At 48.6% G+C, this 27,906-nt stretch overlaps 2 protein-coding genes across 10 annotated transcripts; one reads left to right on the top strand and one right to left on the bottom strand.

The window, feature by feature from the left end:
• The first annotated feature begins 133 nt into the window (after positions 1 to 133).
• On the top strand, positions 134 to 11,142 carry BUD31 (BUD31 homolog). Of its 4 annotated transcripts, none has more exons than XM_045838161.1 (6): positions 171 to 330; positions 1,654 to 1,789; positions 2,223 to 2,344; positions 8,868 to 8,990; positions 9,223 to 9,389; positions 10,899 to 11,142. In XM_045838161.1, the coding sequence occupies exons 3-6, from the start codon at positions 2,251 to 2,253 to the stop codon at positions 10,947 to 10,949; spliced, it is 435 nt and encodes a 144-aa protein (XP_045694117.1). In that variant the 5' UTR covers positions 171 to 330; positions 1,654 to 1,789; positions 2,223 to 2,250; the 3' UTR covers positions 10,950 to 11,142. The 4 variants fall into 4 exon arrangements, with proteins under 4 accessions (XP_045694120.1, XP_045694117.1, XP_045694118.1 ...); XM_045838162.1 differs by having other exon boundaries at positions 217 to 330; positions 1,586 to 1,789; XM_045838163.1 differs by lacking the exon at positions 171 to 330 and adding an exon at positions 442 to 457.
• Positions 10,698 to 27,859, bottom strand: LOC123818167 (pentatricopeptide repeat-containing protein 1, mitochondrial-like). Of its 6 annotated transcripts, none has more exons than XM_045838153.1 (9): positions 27,805 to 27,859; positions 25,321 to 25,819; positions 23,124 to 23,264; positions 20,094 to 20,312; positions 18,269 to 18,370; positions 15,631 to 16,338; positions 14,420 to 14,536; positions 13,437 to 13,619; positions 10,698 to 11,752 (listed from the first exon to the last, which is right to left on the bottom strand). In XM_045838153.1, exons 2-9 carry the CDS (start codon positions 25,795 to 25,797, stop codon positions 11,570 to 11,572), a joined length of 2,130 nt encoding a protein of 709 aa, XP_045694109.1. In that variant the 5' UTR covers positions 25,798 to 25,819; positions 27,805 to 27,859; the 3' UTR covers positions 10,698 to 11,569. The 6 variants fall into 6 exon arrangements, with proteins under 6 accessions (XP_045694109.1, XP_045694107.1, XP_045694108.1 ...); XM_045838151.1 differs by lacking the exon at positions 27,805 to 27,859 and adding an exon at positions 27,658 to 27,798; XM_045838152.1 differs by lacking the exon at positions 27,805 to 27,859 and adding an exon at positions 27,560 to 27,798.
• Positions 27,860 to 27,906: the final 47 nt, after the last annotated feature.

Consider the following 27,906-nt stretch of genomic DNA (forward strand, 5'->3'; position numbering starts at 1 on the left):
GACTGGGAAACACAGGGAGGCTGGCGCACGAAGCTGGGCTGTCCCGCGCGCCGCCTGATTCCAGGATCGCACGCGTGTTGCCAGGCAACAGCACTTCCGGTCTCCCCTCCTGGGGAGATGCGTATGTCGGCTAGTCAACCCCTGGAAAGTGAGGATAAAAAGGCAACAATGATTCTGGTGTTCTATACAGGCTGAGGTGCGGACACCTAAGATGACGCAACACCTGCGAATGGTGGGGCGGGGCTCCGCAAAGACCTCATCCTGAAGTGATCACCTGGGAAGCGGAAGCAGTAGAGAAAGAAGCGGGGGCCAACGGCTTTAAAGGTTCCGGTAGGTGTTTTTGATCTTTTCTCGAGTACCTTGGTAATGGTTGGGGCCAGATATCGGAGGTTTGCACTGGCCCAGAGAGCGATCTCAGTGTCTGGCCTAGGGCGGGTTCGGCCCTCTAGAACGGGAGGTCAGAATGAGATCCGGAGAGGAGGCGGCCCCTCGGTCGTTCTGCAGAGGGGATGGGAGATTTGGGGCTTTTCTTGTTTCTCTCTTTCCTCGCCCCCATACACGCTGTTTTTTCTGCCGAGTATGTTTTCTGCCAACAAACTGCTTGTTGTTGTAAGCCTGGTTCAGATGCCATCCTTCTATAAGCCTCTATTCCAGTCCTGGGTGTAACGTCTTCCCTCTTTTCCTCCGAAAGCCTTCCCACTCGACTCCTCTCCCGAGCGCTACTGCTTGTGTTATATCTCCCGACACCTCTTGATCTAGTTTACCTCCTACCTGTACCTCTCCTGGGAGGTATTCTCTTGATTCAAAGGCTGGACCAGGGCCCTCGAATTTCCCTGGGTGATAGCAGAATGGTTCTTCTTGTGTCTTTGTACTCCCAGTCCTTGCGTGCTGTGGCAGGAACCAGATTCCATCCATCTCTAGCTTTAACGTAGAGGAGACAAGTGCAAAAGACCACTGATTTAGGAGTCGGGAGCCCCCAGTCAGAATCAGACGCTGTCAGTTCCCAGCTGTGGGACTTTGACTTTACCTTCTGGAGTTTATTTTCTTATCTGTATGGTTGTTACGGAGAATTCGTGAAAGGAGGTTGTGAGGGTTGGGGGGACTTTGTAAACTGTCTTACGTCCTACAGAAAGGAGGGGCTGAATGATTTGGGGGGAGAGGAGTCTGCTATACTTAACGGTGAGAGATAACCTGAGTTCTCTGCCAACTAGGAAATGCTGTGAGGTTTGAAAAAAGTTCTTTTCTATTTACATTTGGGCTGGACTATTTTGTTGTTGTTGTTGTCCAAGTACAATTGTTTCCATATGGGCTGCTCTATTACATGGGTTTTACATGACTTGCCTCTAGGTTGTATGTTTGTTGAGTTTAAAAAGAGACCTTGGAGCCCTGATCAGGTGGCTCAGCTGATTGGAACGTTGTCTTGTGCACCAAAAAGATTAAGGTTTGATACCCGGTTTGGGCACATATACCTAGGTTTTGGGTTTGATCCACTCTTGGGATGTGTATGAGAGGCAGTCGATGTTTCTCACATCGATGTTTCTCTCTCTCTCTCCCCCTCCCTCTCTTTCTCTCAAATCAATGAAAGCATATCCTTGGATGAGGATTAAAAAGAGACCTTGGCAATCCAGCTAATCCACCACCCTCACTTTACAGATGAGACTGAGGACCAGAGAGAGAATGTGACTTCCCAGTCACAGACTATTTGGTAGAGCTGGACAAGAACCTGAGCCTGTAACTGAAGAGACCAGATAGATATCTTTCAGTTACAATCTTGGGAAACAGCCCTAAGGTACTTTGGTTTTACATGGTCTTTTTCCCTTTTTAAACACTCATCCTTTCAACTCCTTCCATAGTTTTCACATTGTATTGTAATTGCGTTTTTGCTTTCTATCTGCTTCCTAGATTGTCACCTTCTCAGGGACAGAGGTTGTATCTTATTCTTTGTTCTGTGTTCCCAGTATCCATTTCAGGGCCAGGCTAATAGTTGGTGTTGGTAATTAATAACAACAGCAAAAACCTACTAAACTCCCATTAAAAGCCAGGTATACTACATAGAAATTATAGTTATGTCTTCACAATGACCCTATAACGTAGGTTCTATAACCCCATTTTACAGATGCAATTAACAGAGTTAGAGAAGTAAATGTGCCCCACAATGGAGGCTGTGAGGGCCTTTGGGTATCTGAGATTCCAAAACTAATTTACTTAATTTTTCCTCCCAGATCTTTGCAAATTATCTTGTGGGGGAAAATGCCTAAAGTCAAAAGAAGCCGGAAAGCTCCCCCAGATGGCTGGGAGTTGATCGAACCAACGCTGGATGAATTAGATCAAAAGATGAGAGAAGGTGAGTAGGGGAGTTCCTATCTGGGGGGCTGCATCCAAGGGTCACTGGCTTAGATGCCTCTATGGGCCAGGCATAAATGCACGTCTGAATGCAAAGAGGGCACCAGTGTGGCTTCTTGACACTGACGTATTTTGTTTGCTTATTAATCCACAGGAATAGAATAAGTGCTAAAAAAGTAAGAATACGCTTACGAAAAGGGCCTAAAGAACATTTGGGGGCCAATTTGCATATATAAATTTTAGGGAATATAGAGCAAATAGTTGGCCTGTAGTTACTTACTGTTTTTGGTTGGGTGTATGTTTAAAATTATACAAAGTGTATTTATTTGGAAAGCCCTGTTCTTTTCACTTTTTTTCTGAAACATTTTTATTCAGAATTTTCCTTATGGGTTTCTGACAGTCTTTTCATCATCTTTGTTTCTGCATTATCTACCAGTTTTCTAGAATGCACCATCTTCACTTCCCTCTAAATGTATAATCCTGCACTTGCTAATCAGTGTAGTGTACTGTTTTTGGAAATTTTATTAGAAGCCACAAACATCTGTTAGCCTTATATGATCCCCATGTAACCCTTTATTAAGTTGCTTCTTTTTTTTTTTAATCCTCACCCAAGGATATGTCTATTGATTTTAGAGAGGGAGAGAAAGAGAATAATCGATATGAAAGAGAAACATTGATCAGTTGCCTCTTGAATGCACCCCAACTGGGGTTCAAACCCCAGTACATAAACAGTGCCCACACCTTTTAAGTATATGAGACAATGCTCCAACCAACTGAGCCACCACGCCAGGGCCTAAATTACTTTTTAAAGTGATTTTTTAATTTTGAGGTAACTAACCATTGTTACTGTGGAGTCATACTTCAGCAGTAATTACTAAATGAATGTTAAATTATTTTGCCTCCTTTCTCCAAAACCTCTATTAAATTTCAGAACTTAAAGTAATCAAGATCATTTTGGGCTGAGAGATTTCTTCCCCAAAAAGATCTTTATTCAAAATAAAGGGACTTGGAGAATACTGTAATAGGTTTTGTGAGTCCTTAAAAATAAATCTTCCTTTCTTAAGGGATAACTGTTGGGGGGGGAGTATTTAGACATATGTGATCTTCTTTACCTCCAAAATAAGTATTCTTTCACCCATTTTTACTTAACCATGTAGCCCTTCAGCATTTCTTTGCTTGCCCAGTTTACTCTTACTTCCACTGTAAGGAAAACAGAGTGGGTGGCAGGTGGTATCAGACTTGGCTTCAGTGTTGGGAACCATAGGGAGCTCTGGGGGTGTGGCAGACTGGTGAGGGCCAGAAGCTGTTCCTTCTGAGCCCATTTTACCACACTGAATATAGCCTGCATATTGCCCAATTTGCTGATTTTTTTTTCTCCCAAGAGAAGCAGGAAATCCAGCTGTTTTATGTAAACTGTTCTAATTTAAAATTCAGACTTAAAAAAATTCTGTGGGGAAAACCAAACAAAATCTCTCCCAGCCTTACCTTTAGCCTGGCTGGGGCTGCCAGCTTCCAGTGCAGGTCTGTTTTAGTAACAGTTTTCTTTCATTTTACTTATTTTCAGAGAGGGGAAGGGAGGGAGAGAAACGATGTGCAAGAGAAACTTCAATCAGTTGCCTCTCGCACACCCCTAGCTGGTACCTGGCCCACCACCCAGGCATGCGCCCCAACCAGGAATCAGACTGGGAACGGAACTAGCAACCCTTCGGTCCACAGGCCAGCACTCAAACCACACCAGTCAGGGCAGCCAGTGCAAGTTTTGCCCATGGAATCTGTGGCCATGCTTTTAGGCTATGGAAGACCCCTGCATGGCCTTTGCCACAGAGAGGTCTAAAACCAGTGGCATTTCTACACCTGTTGTCTTGGTCTGGGAGCCATTTATAGAACAATTCACAGTTATTGAAGCAGTTGACACTGTTATCTTAGAAGGGAAGATTTCAGCATAACTTCTTGTCTCTTCATATGTCTCTTAGCTCATTATTTAAGTTTTTGTGTAGCCACTCTTGCCCTATAAGTCCCACCAAAGATGGCCTGATAATGGAGACTGAGGGGCAGAGGTGGGGGAAATTATGTGTGGCAGAGGGTTCTATGGGGATGGACAAAGGCATTATCTCTATGGACTATAACCAGGACTTGAAAATAACTTTGTTTTTATAAGAACTTTTAACTAGTTGAAGCCCTGCCTGGGAGACTGTTAGTTGGGGCATCATCCAGTACACCCAAAGGTTGTGGGTTCGATTCCCAGGCAGGGTACATACAAGAGGCAACTGATTGATGTTTCTCCTCTCTCTCTCCCCTCTTACTCCCACCCCTTTTTTCTCTTTCTTAAAAAAAAAAAAATCAATAAAACACATCCTCAAGTGAGGATTAAAAAAATATATAAACCAGTTGAAAACAGTATAGTCAACACTCCCATGATAAACATTTAATTAGACTTTTTAAGAATAGAACTTGAAAAGAATTGTTGCCCAGGGGTAGTTTTGTTTTGTTTTAACTGATTTATTTTTAGAGCTAAGTGAAAGGAGGGATAAAGAGAGGGAGAGGAACATTGATGTGAAAGAGAAACACTAATTGGTTGCCTCTTGTACGTGCCCTGACAAGGCACTGAACCCTCAACGCAGGCATGTGCCCTGACTGGGAATTAAACTGGCAACCCTTTGCTTTGCAGGATGACCCCCAACCAACCAAGCCACACTGGTCAGGGCTTCTTGCCCAGGTTTTGAAGTTAATGAGCAGGTTTTGGCATTAGCAAAGAGGCAGAAACCTAAGTCTAGATTATGGCACGATATCCCCTACCTCTGGCCTCTTCATATCCTCATCTTCGCATCACTGACTGAATGCTGCCTTCCACTTTTGTGTGAACCTATACAAAATATCCAAAAATGTTCACATGATCTTGTCAAAATGGGCCCAAAATGGGATTTTTTAAATGTGTGATGCTGTGATTAAAAGATTGAGAGAAAACTCAAAAGCGTAGAAATGTTCCATTTCCAAGATGGCATCTTAAGGAGCTCCATGCCCCTGCCTTTCCACCAGTGGTCTCATCTAACCACATTGCTTTCCACACTCTCTGCCCAGGTGAGCAAATGCCTTCTCCAGCCTTGTCTCCCCACTAGGCTCTATACTAATGGTGAATCCTCATTCACCCACCCCAAAGATGCTTCCCTTCTCAGGCCACAAACTGTGAAGCTGCCCTTCACTCCCCTCTTTCTTTTATTCCTATACAAGCATCAAAGATATCCAGATTCCTATAAAGGGTGGTAAAACAGAGAGGGAAAGTTGTTACAGATAAATAAGACTTGAGACAAATCAACCAAATACCACATTTGGATGTTATTTAGATCTTAATTCAGACACACAGTTGTCAGGTATTTTTGAGGCAATCAGTGAAAATTGAATATGGGATCCTAATAAGGAATAATGATTGGTTTTGTTGGGTTGGATATTGGCATTACAGACATTAGTATATAGAGATACATATGTATTTATGAATGCATTGCTCAATGTTTGAGATTCATTTTAAAATACTCCTATGCCCCCACTCCCAAAAGTGGGGAGAACAGGCCCTAGCTGGTTCAGTGGGTTTGGCATATTCCCACAAACCAAAAGGTTGCCATTTCAATTCCCGGTCAGGGCACCTGCTTGGGTTGAGGACCACGTCTCTGGTTGGGGGGCGTGCGAGAGGCAGCTGATCAATGTTTCTCTCCCTCTACTTCCCTGTCCCTTCCCCTCTCTCTAAAAATAAATAAATAAAAATCCTTTTTTAAGTATTAAGAAGATAAACTGCAGTGTGTCTTTTTTTTTAAAGTGAGGAGAACAGGACAAAATTAAACTAGCTGTTAGTAATTCTTGAAGTTGAATGATAAGTACTTGGGAGTTCAATAAACTTTTGTGTATATTTGAAATTATTGATAGTGAAATCTTAGAAAATCCATGTATCTACAATCTGACTCCTTTTATCCCATCTACTCCCACCACCTGGTTCAAGCTACCCTTACCTCTCATCTGGATTACTGTAATAGCCTCCTCCTTCTCTCCCCACAGTCTTCTCCACAGGGCAGCCAGGGTGATGATTTTAAGTTCAAAGTCACATTTGTAACACTGTCTGCTCAGAACCCTCCGGTGGTTCACCTTCTCGTCAGAGCAAAACCAATGTCCTGTGGCCTTTCGGGTCAAACATAGTCTCACCCCCAACTCTTGACCTCCATCACCTACCTCTCTCCCTCCCTTACCTTCCCAGCCCCCCAGCCGCTCTGCTGTTCTTTGATGCCCAGGTACAGTCCTGCCTGAAGGGCCTTTGTGTTGCTGTCGGCTTCTCAAGCATGTTTGCCCCTCATATTTCTTTTTTTTTTTAATTGAGATACTATTGACATAAAACATTGCTTTGAGTTGTACAACATAATGATATGATACATGTATACTTATATTGCAAAATGATTATCACAATACATTTAGTATTAATAAATATCCATCTCAATTCCCAGCCAGGACACATGTCTGGGTTGCAGGCCACGGCAACCGCACATTGATGTTTCTCTCCCTCTCTCTCTCTCTCTCTCTCTCTCTCTCTCTCTCTCTCTCTCTCTCTCTCTCTCTCTCTCTCTCTCTCTCTCTCTCCCTCCCTCCCTCCCTCCCTCCCCCCCTCCCCCCCTTTCCCTCTCCCCGCTTTCCCTCTCTAAAAATAAATAAATCTTTTATAAATAAATAAATAAATAAATATCCATCCCCTCACATAGTTACACTGTGTGTGTGTGCGTGAGAGAGATAAGAACATTTGAGATTAAACTCTCTTAGCAGCTTTCAAATGTACAATGCAGTATTGTTGACTTTAGTCTCCGTGCTGCACGTTACCTCCTCAGGACTCATTTATAACTACAAGTTTGTACCTTTTGACCGCCTTCACCCATTTCGCCCACCTCCCTCCCCTCTTGTTTCTTAAGGTCTCTGATTAGATGTCTCCTTCGTGCTTCCTTTCATCACCCATATAAAATGGCAGTCCCTCCTTTCCCTGCTTGCTGTCCCCTCCCGTGTTTTCTTTTTCTCTGTGGCCATTAGCACTTACCACCAGGTGTTGACCTGCTTCCCTCCTCTGGAACGCAGCCCTGGGGCTTCTCTGTCCTCCTCACTGCTGCATCCTGGGCTCCCGGAGCAGGGCCTGGCCTGCAGTGGGCACACTTACTTGCTGCATCCTCAACACCTGCCTTTTGATTCAGTCACAGAAACCTGTTTGTTGAGGTGAATTATAAATCCTAGGTAAATAAGACAGCCTCAGAGTTGGAGAAACAGAAATATAGTTTGTTTTGTTTGTTTGTTTGAACCATTCCTTACCTTTCTTCTCTGCCCTACAAACCAAGAGGAGATGGTAGGCAAAGATCAGCTTGGGCCTGCTAAATTGCCTGTGGCGGGTGCGAGCTGCTACCTGACCCTGTGCACACTGGTGGAGCAGTTATTTCCTGCAGCCTGCTGTGCTGGGAGCTTTCAGGCTTGTCCAGTTTTTTTTCCCCTTACCTCTGAAGGACTTTGGTTGGAAAATGAAGTTTGAGGTACCTTAAAAATGATTAGGATGCCCATCAGTGGGCCCAAAATTATATTGAGAAATTATTATACTTGTAGGAATATGTCTGGAAGGATAAAGATCAGGGCGTTAAATAGAGGTTATCTTTGAATTATTTTTCAAAATCTTTTACTTCTAATGTATCTAATTAAAAAGGCATTTTAAAATTAAAACAATATGTTTAAATCAGGTGGCTTACGCTTTTTGCTTTATTTTTTTTAAATAGCTGTATAAGATATAAATCACATAATATATAATTTGCCCTTTCAAAGTATTAAAGTAAGGGGTGTTTAGTATATTCACAGAGTTGGGCAACCATCACCATAATCAATTTTACATTTCATCACCCTGGGAAAAAAATCACATACCTTTTAGTAGTCATCCTCCCCCTCCACATCTCCCAGTTCTCAGCAATCGGCAATCCACTTTCTGTCTCTAAAGACAAAGAATCATACAGTAGGTGGGCTTTGGGGGCTACTTTCTTAGTATAATGTTTTCAAGGTTCATCCGTGCTGTAGCATGCATCAGTACTTCATTCCTTCTTGCGACCTAATTATATTCCATTGTGTGGCTAGTTTACATTTTATCTGTTTATCAGTTGGTGGACACTGGGGTGGTTTCTACTTTCTATGTGCGTGTGTTTCCAGTTCTCTTGGGTATATGCCCAGGAGCAGAATTGCTAAGTCACATGATAACTCGTCTGTGTCCTGAAGAACTGCTGGACTGTTTTCCACAGCAGCCGCACCCTTTTACATTCCTGCCAGCAGCAAACGAGGATTCTGATTTCTCCACATCCTTACTACTTGTTATCGTGTCTTTTTTTATTCTGTCATTTTGATTGTAGTCATCTTAGTAGGTATAAAGTAAGATATATTCTTCATTCCTACTCATTTAAAACAAAAACACTACATCCTGTGCAGAGTAGCCCTACCTACCAAAACAAAATGAACACATACCTTTTTCTCCCCAGCTGAAACAGAACCTCATGAGGGGAAGAGGAAAGTGGAATCCCTGTGGCCCATCTTCAGGATCCACCACCAGAAGACCCGCTATATTTTTGACCTCTTCTACAAGCGGAAAGCCATAAGCAGAGGTAGCTGACTAGATTCTCTCTTGGCCTTTCCACCTTGAGTAGCTTTGAGATCTATTAAGTAATGGCTCTATTCTTGCAAGCCCTGCAAGTTTCATGATATTTTTACCACTAGAAAAGGCGGGAAGGGGTCAATGTTGAATACTCGTTGTAATGAAGGGTAGTGATGGGCTAGCGGTGGGGCAAGCTTTGTTACATCATGGTTTGATGCCCTTTCCCATTATCTTTTTGACAGAACTGTATGAATACTGTATTAAAGAAGGCTATGCAGATAAAAACCTGATTGCAAAATGGAAAAAGCAGGGATATGAGAACTTGTGCTGCCTGCGGTGCATTCAGACACGGGATACCAATTTTGGGACAAACTGCATTTGCCGGGTCCCCAAAAGCAAGCTGGAAGTGGTAATGTCTCTCTCCCTATTGTGTCTGACAATTAAGTTTGATGTTACTTTCACTTCAGAATTCTGTTCCAGTTGACACCGAGGGAGTTTATACTCTTGGGGCTGGAAATAATTTAGTTGCCGTATGTCCTGCTGGCTGTCCCCTCCCCCACCCCCCAGCCCAGAGTGAGCCCCTCTGTTCAGGAAGCCGTGCTAGGCACTTGAGCAGTAATCATATTTGCTATGTCTGGGGGCCAATCTCAAGTCTACCTTTGGGCAAGTTAGTGAACTTCATGCCTCACTTACGAAACGGGGGTAACAACACACACCCCTAAGGTGGTTGGGAGGACGGAGTCAGGAAAGGGTAAGCCAGTCAGCAGTGCTCACCCTTCAGCTGCCCTTTTTTCCAGGCCTCCTTTTCCTCAGTTTGACACTTTAATTACTCTATTTCTTCTGTCATCAAAACTTTGTGTTCCAAACTAGGCTGGGCAGCTCAGGAATGTGCTGGGTATGCAGTAGCTGAGCTGAGGGCACAAGCCTCTCTGAACTGGAACTGCAGGAGGCAAAGGCATTACTGGGATGTCAGCCATTAGGGGCCTTTGAGTGCAGCCTGTTGGCTGACTGTTGTGGATCCGGTTGAGAGCTTAGACCAGATTTTCCATCTTCCAGCTTGGCCTTTCACACAGTCATCACAGAGACCCTTTGCAGACTGGGTAGTTTGTACAGTTGTAACTCTGAGCCAAGGGCTTTAGCTCAGTAGGAATCATCTGGAAAGTCAAGGACAGACATTCTGAGCAGTGGGAAGTGAACGAGGGCTGCCTCGCCCAGGGAAGGTTCTGGGTGTTAGTTTCCTGGGGCAGAGCAGCAGGAGCCCCTCTCTGAGAGCACCAGGATTCCATAGCAGTGTCTGGTCGGGGGTCCTGCCCCGACCCAGCCCGCTTTGGATTTAGGTGGTTTCACCATCAGATCTTGTTTGCCTAAACAAGTTTTACTCCAAAAAGAGAGAAAATGGATATAAACTGCTCTGGGGTCTTCTGTCCACTGGACAAGCCCCAGGCCAGACATCAAGCCACACACCTGGCCTAGGGGACAAGACTGTCCTGCTACCACACAGACTCAGGTGCACACCACTGTCCCTGTGCCCCCACTGGAAAGGTCCCCTACCCAGAGGAGACCCTGAGCAGTGGAAGAAGCCCTCCCTGCCCCCAGGTCACAGCAGGGTATGGCATGCTCACTTGGCAGAACAAAAAGACTCACACAGATTTCCCCGTCCCCCTTTTTTAGGGGAAAAAGTTTAATCTGCATAAATGAAACGTACTGGAGATGTAACTTCAATGTCAACAGCAGCTATTTTATTTTCATGGGGGAACCGAATTTTTGCCATTCCAAACTGTCATAGAGGAGTTTCTGAGGAGTGTCCTGTAGGGAATGACTGTCCAATTGCCAACCTTCTCAGAGGGTGGATTAGTTATGTGTGTGAGGTGGGGTAGAATGCTGTGGGGCGCAGTGTCTCAGCTGTCTTCTGTTGCAGGGCCGGATCATCGAGTGCACACACTGCGGCTGCCGGGGCTGTTCCGGCTGAGGCCCTGGAGCCCTGACCCCTCTCCACCCAGGACTTTGGACTTCACAGGTTTCTGCCTGTCGTGCCACCCCTTTCCTATGAGCAGCTTTTCTGGTAGAGCAGTGCCCCAGGCCCAAGTTGGAGTATGGTCTCTACGTGTGAAGGCATTGTTGTTCATGAGCTATAATTTGTAGAAATAAAACTTGTAACCTTGGGCCCTGCATTAGTTCTTTCAGAGAGCCAGCAGTCTTACAGCCCAGTGGGAGAGTTCCAGGCCCTTGGAACTCAACCCTGACCCTGCCCTTTAGGTGCCATGTGACCATAATCAAGTTCACCGTCCTGATCAGTGATGGGGTTGACAACCTCACAAGTGAGGATGGCTTGAGATGATGTGCCCAGGTGACCAGCTGTGCTGCAACCTGCCGTGAATTTGTCAGGCACCCAGGGCCCAGCACTTGTCCTTATACCATTGCCATCAAAATGCTGCAGTTCTCACTCTGGCTGACCCTATGCTCATGTTTGAGGCTACACCAGTATGTTCACATATCTTTAACATGAAAGACTCCTAGAGTTCCCACAAAGCACTGTGAAGGCTGTGTACTTAGTTCCAGCTCTGCTGGAGGTCCTCTGGGGCCTCCCCATCACCTGTCCCCAAGGCCTCTGTCCACATCACCCTTACAAACAGTGTCTTGTTCCCCCTTGGGCTTGGTCCGGAAATTCTGCCATGGGTGAGGGGCTTCTTCTGCTGGCATCATTTTCAACCACCGCTTATAATAAGCTCGAAAGCCATCAACCTTCTCCAAATAGGTGTTTTTCCCTTTGTACTGTAATTAGAGAAGCATGGAGTGCAAAGATTAGACAAACCAGTTAGAATCACAGCCACTATCTACAGTTAACCCCTAACCACAGCAGCTGTTGCAGCCTCCGGGAAGCTGTGGAAAGGGAGAGGGCACGGAAGCTGAGTACACTAAAGAAAAGTGAAGTATGAAGTTGCTGCACCATGAGGCAGGTCCAGATTGCCATCTGCAAACAATCCTTCCTAAGTATCTGTTCTGCTGCCTCACCCAGGGATGTCATTCCAGTCCCCAAGCCAGAATCACTGGGTCCCACCAACTGTGCCTCTGCAGTCTGCTGAGTGCCTCCACCTCAGCACCACCAGTCTCCTTTCTGACCGTCATCTCAGCACTGTGGTAGTCTCTACAGAGAGGGAGAGAGAGAAGGAGGAAACCGGCTGTACCAGGCAGATACCAGAAGAAAGGTGGCAGAGGAATAATAGAAAAACAAAGTATCAGAGATAAAGACAACATGATGATAAAAGGGTTAATTCAAAAGATTTAACAATTCTAAACTTGTATGTATCTAATGTTGCCTGAAAGTACATAGAGAAGTACCTGCACAATCCCAAAGAAATAAATCCCAAAGAAATGAGTATGAATGTATGACTTAAATACAATAAGCTCTAAGTACTCTGGTAGTCTGGGGACTGCCGACCACTTGAGAAGACCCTTTGTGGGCCCAACACCACAGAGTGAAGAGACAGTTTACTAACCAGTATGTACTCGCTGCATGCAACCAACAGGACTAGTATCCAGAATATATAAAAATCCCTGAGGAAACAATAAGACTAACAACCAAGTGCTCAAAGATGCCAGCTGTGCCCTCTGCTTGGCATACTCTCCACTACTGTCACTAATTCTTACTGAGCCTTCAAAATGCACTCAAGCACTGCATCTGCACAGCTGTCCCTGACCCTGTGCCCCGATAGTTTCGTATGCCCTTGCTGACTTGTCTCCCCACCCATCAGATGGTGCTCCTCCAAGCCACAGCTGTCCTGGAGCTCAGCACAGGGTCTGACTCAATAGACCTAAAAACTGAACCCCCAGAGCTGGATGTCCTCAGAACAGCATGGGGAGAAATGGCCATCACAGCAGACTCTCACTGCCCCACTGCCAACCCCTTTCACTCAAAAACAGTCATACTGGGTACAGGCAGTGAGCAGGCTCCAGGGATCCAAGTGAGCGAGGCAGGCAGTCCCCACCTCTAGGGGCTCACAATTTCATGAAGACAAGTCACGTGCACATGTGAGCATAGGCTATGAAACATGGTGAAAAAACAGTGCTGTATGTAATGGGAAGGGAGACAGCCAGCCGAGTATCTTCTGAGAGAAGCATTTAAGCTGAGACCTACAGGACAAAAAGGAGCCAGTTATATAAAAAAGCAGGAGCAGCCTATTCAAGGGCAGAGCGAATGCAAAAAGCCTGAGGCAGGAAAAGGGCTGGTGTTATCTAGAAAGGACATAAGTCCAATGGGACTGACAGAGCCAACAAAGGGAAGATGGCCTGAGATGAGAGCTATGTGGACAGGGACTTGCAAACCACAGTCTAAGGAGTTTGGGATTTCTCTCCTAAGGGAAGCCACTGACAATTTAAAGTAATGGAATGCTAAGCCCAGGGGTGGGGCAGCACAGGCTGAGGAGACAATGGGCACATTAAAGCCCGGTGCACATACCCGGTCATAGGTGGGTGGGTACTGGGCTGCAAACTCCAGTTGGCGGATGACCACTTCATTCACTGGGACTCTGTTCTGCCTCATGTCCTTCAGGATGTTAATGAGATAGGTGTAGTCCAGTTTCTTGAGGGCCACATTGATGAGGGTGCTGTAGATATGGGTGTTGGGGGTCATCTGGGATTTCTGGAACATCACAGACATACAATCAGTGAGATGATGCAGATTGCTGGGGCAAAGCCTGCTGGGGCATATCCAGCTTGGTGAGCTACCTTGCCAGTCAAGTCTGTTCTGCAGACCAGCAACCAGGGACAAGACAGGCAGAATCTGGTAGCAACAACAGGCTTCACTGCCCTCTCCCAAAGGAAAGCCCAAGTGCCCCACTCTGTGGACCCATTCCATATGGCTGAGAACCTTACCCTCTCAGTCCTCAAGAACTTGAGGAGAGAGATGGGGGGAAAATGGAGACAACTGTATTTGAACAACAATATATAAAAAAAAAGAACTTGGAGAGAGACAATGTTGCTCTCAGAGGTCAACGGACTCAGGCAGTAACCACAGGCAGGAGACCACCTCTTTGGTTCTTGGCTGTGGGTTTACTGCATCCCTTGCCCCCGTCCAAAATTCTGATACATTCCTGCTCTAGTCTATCCTCTACCCCTACAGAGTGTTGGGGCCAAGACCTGTCCCCACCCTTCAATCTCACCCCACTGACACTACCTTCAAGATTGTAACATCCCTGCTCTCAATGCCCAGCCCTGCAGCAGCTCACCAGGGTCACCTTCTCCCAAATTGAGCCAATGATCATTCTACACTTGAAGCTAGAGTGATCCTACTCTCCCTGTCCCTGCCCCCCACCACACACACACAATTTATCCTATCTCAGTACAGAGGATCCCTACTTCCCCTCACTCAGACTTCTTCCTGAGCATCCCCAGAGTGGTCCTCAGCTCTATGGGTCCTGCCCAGGCCTGGGCCCCACTCACCTTCATGTCTGCCAACAGCTGCAGACCATCCTGTGGCCTGTGGCACCCAATAGCCAAATTGCAGAATGTCTGGAGGTTGGGGACGATTCCCCTCTTTGCCAGGACTGGTAGCAGTGCCTGTGGAAACAGACATGGCATCACCATCAGCCCCGACAACAGTCTTGTCTGACCAAGCCCTTGGCAGAAAGCTGGAGACTCCACAGGCACAGCTCTGCTCCAAAGCCTCAGGCTCCCTCTGCTGACCACATTGGGCACTGTCCTCTGCCCAGCCCCCTCTCAGAGCTGTCCAGCCAGCTCCCCAGAATTCAGCCGCTCTCCAACATGCTGTCCCTTCTCCCTGAATGCCTTTCATATCCTGTCCCTCTCTATGCCTCTGTTGGCCATCCTTCCTTGCACTTGGGCCTTTGATGTCTGTGGAGCACCAGAAGCCTTAGAGGCTCATGTCCCACGGTCCAGGGTGTGAGACACCAACAGTGTGGTAAGTGCTGGCTGAGGAGCCTGGGCAGGAGGTGAGGAAAGGACAGAAGACACCTGCTCAGCCTGGCTGCATCAGGGAGGGCCCCAGGGAGAGGCTCTGTCATGTTTAGGGTATCTAGAGAAAGCTGCACCCTGTACTGTAGGCCTGGAGGCAGGGCTGTCTTTGTCACCTCTGATGTTCACAACTGCCCAGGTTAGTGCTCTGGCAGAAAAGCCATCACACAGAAACATGTCTATGAATGGACAAAATCCCATGAGGGCCCTGGTGTCCCCATCTGTGAAGTAGGGACCACCACATACCAGCAGTGCCTCCACGTGTGGTCAGTAAAGAAACAAATGGATGTGGAGATCTTAGAACAGCATCTAGCACAGAGTAAGTGCCATGTTAGTGAGCTGGGGATGGCTGAAGGGTAGGGGCGCTCAGAAGCCACCAGCCGCTCAGGCCACATGTCCCCATGGCCCCCATGGCCCTTGTCAATGCGAGGGGCTATGTTTGGTGTCTACTTCCAACCAGTCTGTGAGCTCCTTGAAGAGAGCAGGGAGTGTGGCTTGCTCAACTCCCAGCTCCTCACCCGAACCCAGGCCCAGAAGAGGGGCTCTGGACAGTCTGCCCGCTAACTGTGGGAATGCATGACACACCTGGCAGGGAAGCCAGGTCCCACAGTCAGAGGGTCAAAGGAGGAAGGGAAAGAAGGGGCTCCAGCCCAGAGCCCGGAGTCTGCCTCCATGCTCACCTTCGCTCCCTCCAGATCACCCAGCTTGCTCTTCTTCCTCATCAGAGTGTTGAAGAATGTCACGTCGGCCTCCACCTGGTGCATGTCCAGGATGGTCAGCAGCGAGGATTCTGTAGGGCTACCAGGATCAACCACCTCAGCCAGCAGCGTAAGGGTTTTGATGTCAGGCCGGAGCCCGTGCTCTGCCATCTTGCCCAGGAATCCCTCCAGGCCCCCCATCAAGGCCAGCCTGTCCGCAGGGGTGGTCACAGTCCCAAAAGAGACCACAGCTGGGGGGACTGCCCCGAGAGTCAGGAGGTTGGCCTCCAGTCCCCCTGGAGGCAGCTCTGAGGCCATAGAGGCAGGGACTACAGTGTGCTCACAGTCCACCTTGGTTCCCACCTCGGGCTGGGCCTTGCTAGGGACTCTGGCCTCTTGAGGCTCTGGAGACCTCTCAAGCACCTGCAAAGGTTCCAGAAACAGCTGTCTCTCCAGGGTCTCCACGTGCAACCTGGCTGACATGCTGTCAACTATCCCGGCCTGGGCTTTCGTCCTTGCCCGCTGTCCACAGGCTGGGGGCTGGAGTGACACCACCTCTTCCCTGGGCCTCAGGAGCAGCACCGAGGCCACTTCTGGGTCTCCCAGGCCGCAGTCCCGAGCTGCCCCCAACAGTAGGTTGTAACCATGTCGGCTCGGCTGGAGCCCAAGACTCAGCATTTGCCTCCACACCTGCCAGGGAGAAACAAGCCTCAGCAGCACGCTCCCTCTAAGACGGGAGCAAGCACAACCAGCTGGCGAACACAAAGGGTACAGGAAGGGCTCAGAGAGTATCTGACCCCACATTGGGCTCTGGGCAACTAAGAATCCTAAGAATCTGGGAACTCTATGGGAAACTTCGGGGGGATACCACTCCTTTCTTCCCTTTAGCTCATCCCAAAAGTCTTCTCATGAAAGATTTATCCCTCTGCCCTCTCCCACGGCCCCTGCACTAGAAACAGGCTTTGCCCTAGGTCCCTGCCACTCCTGTATTCCCCTGGGGATTAATGGCCAGAGAGGCTAGGTTCTGGAAGAATCTAGGCAAACTTAAGGATTGGATTCAGCTGAACTTCCTGAGTGCCTACTGCACGCCCTCCCCCAGGCAGCTTTCTCACACTGGAGAGCACAAGGCAGATGCGGGTGGACAGGGGCTTGGCCAGGCTGTCGGCTGAGGCAGCCCATTTCCTCACGAGATGAGATCATTTTCATCCCCACAGCAGGTGCCTAGTATGTTCTGTGTGTTCAAAAAGCTCTGCTCTGATCATGTCTGCTGACAGACCCCGAGACAGCACCACATGGACTCTAGGTGTCACTTATTCTTTGTCTCTGCGTGACAGAAGGCCACACTCAGGGGACCTAGGGCTCTGATTTCCTGCCCTCAACAGGGACCCGTGTGCAGGTGAGGCAGGGGCTGGTAAGGCCCAGGTGGGCACAACTAGCAAGAAGGCTGCTATCCACCGGACAGGGTCTTCATAGGCACCTCCCCAAGGAGCATCAACAAAACTGAGTTTTAGCAGGGACACAGACCCTATCCCACGGGGTCTGTGACAGGGATTCTGACTCGAGTCAGATGAACCTCAGTTCAAATCCCAGCTCCACTGGTTGGTGGCTGTGAAACTTTAGGCAAGTTACTTAACCTCAGGGAGCCTCAGTTTCCTTATCTATAAAACAAAGCTAATGGCGCCTAGCTCAAGCACTTTAATAAATACAAGACACTGTGCACAGCGGCTAGTATTACAGACTACTTCTAACTAGAACAGATCTAAGCCAAGAAATAACTAGGTCTTGGCCACTTTTCACTATAAAGCTTGCTAATGGCCAGAGCATGGCCAGTGGACACTCCTCCCAGGAAGTCTGAGTAGGGGAGGCAAACATTTGGACCAGGGCCGTCCCAGATTACTGGGACTTGAACTCTGTGCAAACCAGCTACCTGGGGATCCTGCTGAAATGCTGATCTGGATGCAGAGGAGGGGTGGCAATTCTGAGACCCTGGCAAGGCCCAGGTGAGGTTGATGCCACTGGTCTGCAGGTTGCCCCTAAAGTAGGAGGCTCTGAGTGAGCTGCAGATCCTTCCCCACTCTGAGGAGCTAGAACTGCTCTGTGTGGTACCACTGCTAATACTGCCTACCCACTTGATGAGTGGAGTTCTTCCTGGGAATCTAAGGTGGGATTAGAGCAGGATGTCTTGACTTTGATGTTTGTGAGACTCCTGGGGATCCCCTGCAGAGATACTGGGGGGAAGACCTGGGGGAGACGGATGAGCGAGTACCCCAGGTGGGTGTGCTACAGGCATTCAGGGACCATAAGCTTCGCAGATGCAGGCTGACTGCACAGAGGTCTTCTGAGCAGAGTGGGAGAGTGTGGGCTGGCTGCGCCCTTGCTCTCAGGGCAGCGTGCCTCCAGACCACCTCCGAGAGCCTCCTCTCCCCATCTGTAAGGCGAGGTGGGACAGAGGCGCACTGTGCTCTGGGAAGGCCACAATACTGCAAATATAAAAACACCCAGCTCAGGGCAGTAACAGGAGCTCAGGAAACTCACACAGGATCATCATCTGCACTGGACACAGTGCGGGGGTGGGGGTAGAGACAGGAGAGGCAGGAAGGCAGAGCCAGGAGGGACAGACCTGTAGGGCATATCGGAAGCCTGTCTTCTTGTCCTGGATGCAGCCCATAAGCAGCAAGCTGAAGGTCTCCTCTGTGACTGCATGCCCTTTATGAACAATCTCCTGGGGGAGGGAACAAAGAGGCCCTGTTGGAAGTCTGTGGCAGAGCCCAGACCTGCCTGATGGGTCTGACTCAGGACAGATACTCCTGGGGAAGGCCCAGGCCGGCACCCCATGAAGAGGCAGGGCCCAAATCGGGTTCTGGGGCCAGCTTCGACCCAGCTCCTGAGCAAAGCTGTCCAACTGCTGCCCGCACTTCCTCCCCTTCTTTCCCAAGTCTCTTCCCAGCTGCTCCTATCACTTCCATACAGTGCCTCTGAAAAGGCCACCCAGTGATCGCTTTTAGTCCCTGTACTCGAAGCTTTGGAATTGCAGGGCCGGCATCAGGTCCCAGCCGTGGGAGAGTGGCCAGGCTCCCTAGCCTGTTTCCTCACCTGTGGAGTAGGATCACAGGCAGAGTTTGCCTTGGAGGGTCCTTGGAACAACCACAAGGAACAGTGTGGTGGCTGCACAGAGCCAGTGCTCAAGGCGCTAGTCCTCGCCAGTCTCTCTCAGGCCAGGTGGGGTGGGCCACTCCCCCTACCTCTCAGCACCTTAGGGTCTCCTCCTCCAGCCTGTCTTCCTCTGTCTCTCTAGTCAGCAGAGGTGCTCCCACCCCACTGCTGCCACTTTCCTGCCTCCTGCTCTGTCACCAACCACCTACCTCAGTGAGGTTTCAGTCCGTGCGCTCTCTCTCTCACACACATTCACAGCTCCCCCCCGTCAGCCAGAGTAACCTGTCTAAAATACCTGACCATCTGACAGCCCTGCACAGGCCAGGCCAGAGGCCCATCAGCCACACTCTGCCGAAAGTTTCAGCTACTGGCCTCACCCACAGCACCCTTGGGAGGAATCTGTCCCCCACAGGGAGGTCTTCAGGCTCAAGACCCCATAGTCCTGCCTCTCCAGCAGGGCAGGCCCACTCAAGGTAACCAACCCAGGGACTGGCCAAAGGCTGCTCTGCACCACGTGGTGCCTGGATAGTCCATCAGGTCCTCTCTCCTGCGATGTGCAGGTTGGACCTCGCTATATGTGGTGAGGAAGAGTGTCAGTCAGTGATGTGAGGAGTAAGACAGAAAGCAGTCAGTCACCCTAGGTAGAGGGTAAGAACAGAGAGTGAGAAATGCCTTAAGGAAGAGCATGAGGAAAAGGCTGCCAAGGGCGCTGGTTCTCCTAAGGTTTGGTTGTGGCAACCCAGAGCCTTCTCTGCTTCCCATAAGCCTTCACTTCAGTGTTAACTCACACCTGTCTTGCTTCCTCGCAACCTAAGAAAGCAGAACTACCACCCCGCTTATAGGTATTCCCTGCTCAAACCCCCTCCTGGTCTCCTCTGTAAACTGGAAATAAAAAACCTTGGAAGGCCCTGGCCAGGAGGTTCAGTTCGTTGGAGTGTCATCCTGTACCACAAAAGGTTGTGGGTTCAACTCCCAGTCAGGGCCCAGGCCTGGGATGCAGGCCAGGTCCCCGGTTAGGGGTGTATGAGAGGCAACCAGTCAGTTGATGTCTCTCACACACATTGACATTTCTCTCCATCTCTTTCTCCCTTCCTTGCCCTCTCTCTGAAAATAAACAAATAAAATCTCTAAAAATAAAGAAATCTGACAAGCAGGGTCCGTCAGATTCATCTGTGAACCCCAGAGCCCAGCACCGGGCCTATCTCACTGGTCTCTGAACCTTCTCCTGTGAGGGACACAGACGGCCACAGCCCCGCACTGCTGCACAGGACAGGAAGGAATGGCACCCCCACCTTGAACACATCGAGGCACATCCTAAGGTCTGCACACTTGGCAGCCATCTTCAGCAGGGCGTGATATGTTTTCAAGTTGAGCTGGAAATTTCTGGCCTGGAGCTGCTGCCGTAGCTTCAGGGCACTCTGCAGAGCAGATTCCTTCCAGGGGGACTCAGCACACACATTGAACAGGGCTGTATAGGTGGCATCTGAGGGCTCCAGGTCCCGCTTTTTCATCTGCGGAGATGGGGGGAAACGTGGAGGTGGCTCCAGGATCAACTGGACACACAGGTGGCAGCCAGCCCAAGAAAGCTAGAGAGGACTCATTACCGCATTAAACAGGCCTAGGGGCAGGGCCTGCACTATGGCAGAGTGACACAGCAGAGCTCCGCTTTCCAAATCCGACTCAGCCAGAGGGACTCTGAAAACTGACCCCACACCTCAGTTTCACCAAACAGGAAACCATCCTCCCCATGGCACTCATAAGCTCACCCTGGCCCTGAGGTGCGTTAGGCAGGGTCTGCCTGATGCTCCCACCCTCTGGCCCTAGGGTGGATCCAGCCTGGAAAAGGGTGGGAGGTAACAATCAAAGCCCAGCTCCAATGTTTACTAACTGAAGGGGGTGAGCAAGTTAGTTCCTCATTGGAAAAAAACACGAATGATACCCTCGCCTTGAAAGGTTATTGAAGGGTAGGGTAGGGGAGTGGCAGCAGTCAGGACCATGTTACTGCGACACACCCCGGGGCCCCCCACCCTTTGGAGCCTCAAACCCCAGGCTGGGTCCAACACTGCACTTATCAAGCCCTCCAGGTGACTGAGCTCCTGGTAAAGCCAAGTGCTCACTATTTCCCAGAGAAGGGTCACCTGACCAAGGGCAGGCAACAGCTGCTCTGGAAGAGTGAGTGTGAAGAGCCCTGGTCAGGCCATTTTGGGCTCAAATCCCAGCCCCAGAGGTAACCTTGGACAAGGCACTTCATCTCTCTGGGCCTCGATTTCCTCTGAAAAATGAAGATGGTGATCCCAACTTCAAGGATGATTGACACTCCACATGTATTCACACATTGACAGATGGGTACTAAGGACTTACTACAAGTCAGGCACTGGCCAACAGGGGACACCAGGACAGATACAGTCTGTCTCACTGAGCGTACACCCTAGCAGGTGAGATACACAACAAATAAGTAACCAACAACTGTAGTAAGTGCTGTGAAGGACACCCACAGAACACAGGCTAGAAAGATTAAACACAGTATTGCCCTGACTGGTGTGGCTTGGTCAGGGGTCATTCCACAAGGCGAAGGGTTGCCAGTTCAAGTTCCAGTCAGGGCACATGCCTGGGGTGCAGGTGCGGTCCCCAATTAAGGCATGTATAAGAGGAAGCCCATCAGTGTTTCTCTCCCTCTCTTTCTCCCTCCCTTCCCCGTTCCCACTCTCTGAAAATAAATAAAATCTTTAAAAATAAAAAAAAAGGAAAAGAAAAATAGTAACTTCATGGTAGAAAAACCTGGCAAATACCATTTAACCAAGTGATCGAGGTAAATGTCGCCTGTGATAAGTCACACTGATGTTGTGAAACCCTCATATAAGGGCACTTCACCTCGGTGGTACCCTCTCCTCAAACCAGGACCCCATGGTGTCACCATGAGAACGTACAAATTCTCAAGTGAAGGACACTCTACAAAACCCCTGACCAGTACTACTCAAAACTGTCAAGATCATGAAACACAAGGAATCTCAGAAGATGCCACAGATGGAAGGAGCCAGCATGGGAACTGGATCAGACACAGGAACAGAAAGAGGGCATCGGTGGAGCACTGCCGAAATCCACATGCAGGCTGAAGTTCCGTCAGCAGTAATGAACGGACAGGGTTTCCCAGTTTTGACAAACGCACCATCATAACGAAGGATGTTAACATGGGGGATGGGGAGGTGGGAGTATTTGGTAACTTTCTATATTACCTTAGCAATTTTCCTATAAATCTAAAATTATTCTAAAATAAAAAGTTAAGCAGCAAAAGGAATAGAAAATAACTAAGGTTAAATAGAGTGGCATGGGCTTCTCTGAGGAGGTGCCATGTGGGAGCGTCCAAATGTGAGGAAGCGCTGCTAAGGACTCTCAACCAAGAGCCACAATAAACGTGCCACACACACCCCCAACCCCTCTCACTTAGCACCCGAATGCTTTTTTGGTGGGTAGGTGATCCAGACAGCCTCTCATCTGTCTTTTAAAGAATGTTACAGGCCCTGGCTGATGTAGCTCAGTGGATTGAGCGCGGGCTGCAAACCAAAGTGTTGCAGGTTCTATTCCCAGTCAGGGTACATGCCTGGGTTGCAGGCCACGGCCCCCAGCAACCGCACATTGATGTTTCTCTCTCTCTCCCCCCGTCCCTTCCCTCTCTAAAAATAAATAAATAAATAAAATCTTAAAAAAAAAAAAAGAATGTTACTATATCGTTTTTAAGTACAATCCCACCCCCTTGCCTCCAGCTAGAGATTTGCAGGCCTGGAGTAGCGGTGTGCCAAATGACAAGACAGGCTCCCAAGAATCCTTGCTGGAGTAAAGGATGCCCCAGCTTCTGGATGCAGGAGAGGGATCATCTCTGTTAGAGTCCACAGCTCCTTCCTGACTCACAGAGGAAATAACTTCTTGGCTCTGATAATAACAAGTACAAACACCCCGAGGTGGGTGAATGAGAAGTAAAACCATCTTCCAAGAGAAATAAAAGCCTTTTTCAAAGGACCAACTTTGGAAGAAAGGTGTATGTGTGTGCATGTGTGGGAGGTGAGGAAAGCAGTGGAAAAAGAAGGGATGGGTGAGGCCTGCCACAGTCCAGGCAGATGCTGGAGAACTTCCCATGTAATCTCATGTAATTATCCAAGATCACTTCCATTTCACAGATAACAAAACTGAGGCTGGGGAGGTTAAATCATTTGCTCAGAGTCACGTACTACCAAGCGACACATTCAGGTTCTGCACCTGGCTGTTTTTGGTCCCCAAACCCATGCTCTTTAGAGCCTGCCTCTGCCACCCCTAAGCCCCCGACTCACATCGTTGTAGAGCCTGAAGGCTTTCTTCAGGTAGCCGGCCCGCCCGCAGCCCCCAATCAGCACCGTGTAGTTGCACTCGAGGGGCTGGAGTCGCTCTTCCTTCAGCATCTGCCTCTCAAACAGGTCCAGGGCCTCCGCCAACTGGGGAAGGAAGGAGCAAACAAGGGAGGAGGTTCAGGGTGGCCTCAGAGACCCTCAGCAGAGGGAGGGAGTTTGAAATTGAGCAACCCTCACTGAGCCCAAGACCAGATATGCCCAGGAGCCAAACACCCACCCTGAGCCTCAGCCACCAGCCTCTCGGTCCTTGTGCTCTGTGGCACAGAAAGCCCACTGGACTCTCAACACCTGTGGGAGCTCTCACCCCCACTGCCATGGCTACCTTCCCTCTAGCCACAGGCTGAACTCCTTGAGAGCAGGGGTCAAAGATGTCGTGGCCTCTCTGTGGGGCTACTGTAGAGCCAAGGCCTGGCACTCAGGAAACCTTAAAAATGTTAATTCTATGGATTTCAGGAACCGTTTTTCCCTTGCTTCCTTGGTGACCCATCCATAGTGTCTGCCTCCTGGGTCTGAGCTGGATGGGAGGCTGGGCTCTAGTCAGTTTGGTGGGCATGCACAGAGCCACTGTCCTGCACAATTGCAAGGGGCCATTCACAGCGACAGCACGCTGACACGGTGTAGAGCAGAAGCCCCTGGGTGACTAGCTTCTTCCAACTGCAAACACCCTTGGCCCACAGCTGTCTCTGCCACACTCCAACCTGTAAACCATTCGCCTTTAAATCCTTAGTCATTCTTATACTTCTTATTTTTTCATCCATTCATTCAACCAGTAGTTACTGAGTCCTACTACATGCCAAGCAAGATCTATCTGTAGGGAGGGAGCTCCCTCGAGGAGCTCATCTTCTAGTCTGGAAAGACAGACACCAAATGAGATAACTAAGAACCTAGTATGTCAAGTGGTGGCAGGCGCTATAAACACAAAAGAAGCAGTGAAGTGCTAGAAGGAGAGTGTGGGAGATTCAGTTTTAGAAACGACAGCCAAGCAGGGCCTCAGAAAGTGACAGGTGAACAAAGATCTGAAGGTGGTGAGCAAACACCATGGCTGTCTGAGGGAACAGCCAGTGCAAAAGCCGTGAGGCAGGGGTATGCCTGGGAGTTGGAGGCGCAAAGAGGAGCCTGGGGTGGGTATAAGAGGGTAAATGGGGGGATGAGGGTGTCAAGGTAAGGGGGGGTGTGGGAGGGTGGTGGTGGCAGATCTTGCAGGTTTTATACGCCATCGTAAGGACTCTGCTTCTCTTTATTTCTCAATTTTCATTATGAAAAATTTCAAAAATACACAAAAGTGGAGAGAACTGTGTTAACAACAATGAATACTAATGTTTGGCCACTCTTGTTTCATCTATACCTTGTACTTCCTCTCTCAATAGAATTTTTTTAAAGCAAATTCCAGACATCCTATCATTTCACTTATAAAATCTTCAACACATCCCTCTAAGAGAATTTTAAACATAAATGAAATGTTATCATCAATACTTAAGAGAGTGAACATCTTCAGTGTCACTGAATACATTAGGAGTTTGGGAGGAAGGAGTAACACTATCTGCTTTAACAGAACAGCTCTGTGCTGTGAGCCGACATCTGGGCAGGAGGTGGCAGGAGCATGGGGGAGCCCTGGGATGCGTGCAACAGCTGAGGCGGGCGAGAAGGCTAGGCCTGGGCGCTCAGCGGCGGGGCTGTGAGAAGTATCAGGACTGGCAACATTCTGCAGTTAGAGCTGGTGAGAGAAAGAAAAGAGTTAGGAATGATGTGAAGGCATTTGGCCTGGGCAGATAGAATAATGGGGCTGCCATTTAGCGAGATGAAGAAAGTGTAGGGAAACCAAGGTTGGGAACAAAAATTTCAGGTCAGTGTGAGTAAGTATAAGGGAGATGGTGAGCAGAAAGCTGGATGCACAGATCAGGAGTCCACAGGAAGTCTGGGCTGGAGATTCAAATACGAGGACTACAGTGAAGAGGGGTCACTGAAAGCCAGGAGGTCGGCGGGTCCCTGGTATAGCACCCAGAGTGAGTGAAGACGGAGGAGAGAAGAGCCCTGAGCATCCCTGCCTTCAGAGATTGAACAGGTGGGGCGGCCCCTCACAAAGTACTAAGCGACCAGGGATGTAGGACCCAGGAGCAGCAGAATGCAAAGGTTCCCTCACCTTTCCTTCCTTGATCAGGTGTTTGCACTGAAAGAAGTACCAGTAAGGGGTGTTTCTCCGGCCCTGCCATGATTTTGGCTCCAGCTCCCTTTCCTCATCTTCTTCATGTTGTTCCCTGAGCCGCAGGTTATACAACTGGTCCGTCGATCTGTGGAACATTCTCCGGGAGGAGTATTTATCAGAGAGAGTCCCAAAGTTCTCTTCCTCCTCTGCCTCCTGGATGGCCACGGAGCTGGGCTGGCTTGGGTCAAAGCTAAGGCTGCGTGTGTTCTTCTGGCTCCCTTGGCTGAGGGGCAGCTGAGAGAGGGAGCTGCTGAAGGCTGCTGGTGTTGGCCCAGTCAGCCCCATGGCCCTCAGCCATGCAGGCCCATGCCTACCTCCTGCCCTCCTGGCTCTGAGAAGGTCAAGGTGTTGCAAGATGGACAGTCCCAGGGGGCGGGGACTGGAGGAGAGCCAGGCAAGTCTCACCAGGTCCATCTCTGCCTTTTACCTCCAGGGCCTGGCATAGATTAGAAAAATAATGAAGTCAACTCATGTTCATAGTCCAAAAAGGCAAAAACAAGATAGAGAAGTGGTTACAAGCCATGAGCCCTGAGGTTAGAAGCCTAGGTTCTGACTTAAGCTCAGCCAAAAATGGTCCATGAGTCCCTAGGCACTCACTGCTCTGGCTTAAATCTCCTCACATGTGAACTGGGATGAACTATAATGTCACCCACACAGCACTGTTTGAATGAGGCAATGATTGAATGACGTCTCAGATATATAGCGTTCAGCACAGTAGACACTTAAAGATATTAGGTAGTGATATTACCAAACCATGATCTAATAGCAAGGGTGCTGAAATGAGAGCTGAGATTGAGACCTGACCAGAGTTGTGTGATCATAACCATTACTTGGCCTTTCTGTACATCAATTTCTTCAGCTGTAAAATGAGAATAATCCCACTCACCTCACCACAAGGTTATAAGAATTAAATCAGGTTTTTCAGCATAATACCTGACATTTAATAGGTGTTCAAAAATTGCAACTATTATCATTTATTATTAGGAAAAACTGTTGGCATTTTGGGTTGCTGCCCAGGAAAGCTAATTCAAATGCTTCTTTTCTGCAAAAAGTTGTGGACAAAGGGGCTAGAGGTGTGCTGTCCAATACAGTAGCCACTGGCCACATGTGGCACATGAAACATGGACATCACACCAGATTTCAGAGGCTTCTCACAAAAGAGGTAAAATATACAATTATTTTACATGTTGAAATGATAATACTTTAGATACACTGAGCTAAAGAAAATTTAATACTTCAAAGTTTTTTATTTAATGTGGCTACTTGAAAATTCAAAATTACAAACGTGCTCTAACTATATTGCTATTGGATAGTGTTAGGCTAGAGGTCGTGCTCTGCATACTTGAAACTGTTTCATAAAAAAATATCAAAATAACCAGCATGAAAATACTTTAAGGTCTAGTTATATCAGACAACTGTAGGAAAGATCTCAGAGGTGACAGCAAATTGAACAGATTAATACTGAGGCCCAGCCCAGGGAGGAGAGTGACTTGCTGGGGGCCCTGCACCAGTGTTGTGGGCCAGGCTGGTCAGCTGTGGAGATGAGCTGGCTTTGATCCCAGGTCAAGGACAGCCTCTCTTGACCAGCACCCTAGTGACCCTAGACAGAAGACCTTTACCATTCCATGTCTGGCGAAGTCTTCAACTCCAATATAAACATAACAGGAGTACGTATGTAATTTTAAATGTTCAACTGGCCACATTAAAATGTTTACCTACATTCAATGCAATACATAAGATTACAAAAAAATATATCGAAATAGGTATCAAAGGTTTTGATAACAAACTTTTGCTATACTAGTTAGTATGTGCTTTTTTTCAACATACTAAAAACAAGATCCTGTCATCGTGTCAAAGAGTAATGAGTAAAAATGACACCTGTAGAGCAGTAGATACTTTATCATTTACACTGACTTGAAATCACGACTTAGTTTTGGGTGCTGCTAACGAGTAGACTCGTCAGTCATGGAAGTAAATGCTCAATTTCACAGAGGCAAAAAGATGTAATTTTCTTCCTACCCAAGTTCATTAACCTGCCCACGCTAATGCTAACTCCTGAATTAGAAATACAGTCTCTCTCTTCCCTTGGAGGACCCCGCCCCTCCCCGGACACTCCCCGGGGCTTCCAGCCAACCCGACCCCTCCGCACTGGCCTTCGGAGCCTCGGTTTCCTCACCACACGCCCCCGGCTTAACTCTGGCTGTAACACTCGCGCCCCTCCGGCCTGTCCCCGCCCGGATCCTGGACTCCTGCGAGGATCAAATAGGAGCTCACTCTGAGTCCAGCCCGTGAACGCGGGCCGGGCGAACGCGGGCCGAGTGCCCGCGTCGAACTTGCCCGGGCCCTCGATCGCCTCGCCTCTCAGCGCGTTGAACCCCGCTCTCCTTCCCCTCCACCGTCCGCAAGCGTGCCCCAACCGACCACGCGCAGACGCTGTCTGCGTCACGAACTCCCCGCGCGAGGTTAAAAGTTAGACGGACGTTCAGCTGGCAGATAGCCGAGCCTATCCGAGCGGCCCCTACT

The sequence above is a fragment of the Phyllostomus hastatus genome, unplaced genomic scaffold (assembly GCF_019186645.2).
Source record: "Phyllostomus hastatus isolate PE091 unplaced genomic scaffold, TTU_PhHast_1.1 phas_contig_254, whole genome shotgun sequence".
NCBI classification, from domain to species: Eukaryota; Metazoa; Chordata; class Mammalia; order Chiroptera; family Phyllostomidae; genus Phyllostomus; species Phyllostomus hastatus.

What these genes read in the sequence shown, in the direction of transcription:
- BUD31 (XM_045838164.1), top strand. Translation starts at nt 2,251, where the DNA reads ATGCCTAAAGTCAAAAGAAGCCGGAAAGCTCCCCCAGATGGCTGGGAG. An exon ending in GCGGAAAGCCATAAGCAGAG is followed by an intron (nt 8,991 to 9,222) that starts GTAGCTGACTAG and finishes TCTTTTTGACAG; the next exon opens with AACTGTATGAATACTGTATT. An exon ending in CCAAAAGCAAGCTGGAAGTG is followed by an intron (nt 9,390 to 10,898) that starts GTAATGTCTCTC and finishes CTTCTGTTGCAG; the next exon opens with GGCCGGATCATCGAGTGCAC.
- LOC123818167 (XM_045838153.1), bottom strand. Translation starts at nt 25,797, where the DNA reads ATGGACCTGGTGAGACTTGCCTGGCTCTCCTCCAGTCCCCGCCCCCTG. An exon ending in AGCTGTTGGCAGACATGAAG is followed by an intron (nt 13,620 to 14,419) that starts GTGAGTGGGGCC and finishes GTGATGTTCCAG; the next exon opens with AAATCCCAGATGACCCCCAA. An exon ending in ACCCACCCACCTATGACCGG is followed by an intron (nt 11,753 to 13,436) that starts GTATGTGCACCG and finishes CTCTAATTACAG; the next exon opens with TACAAAGGGAAAAACACCTA.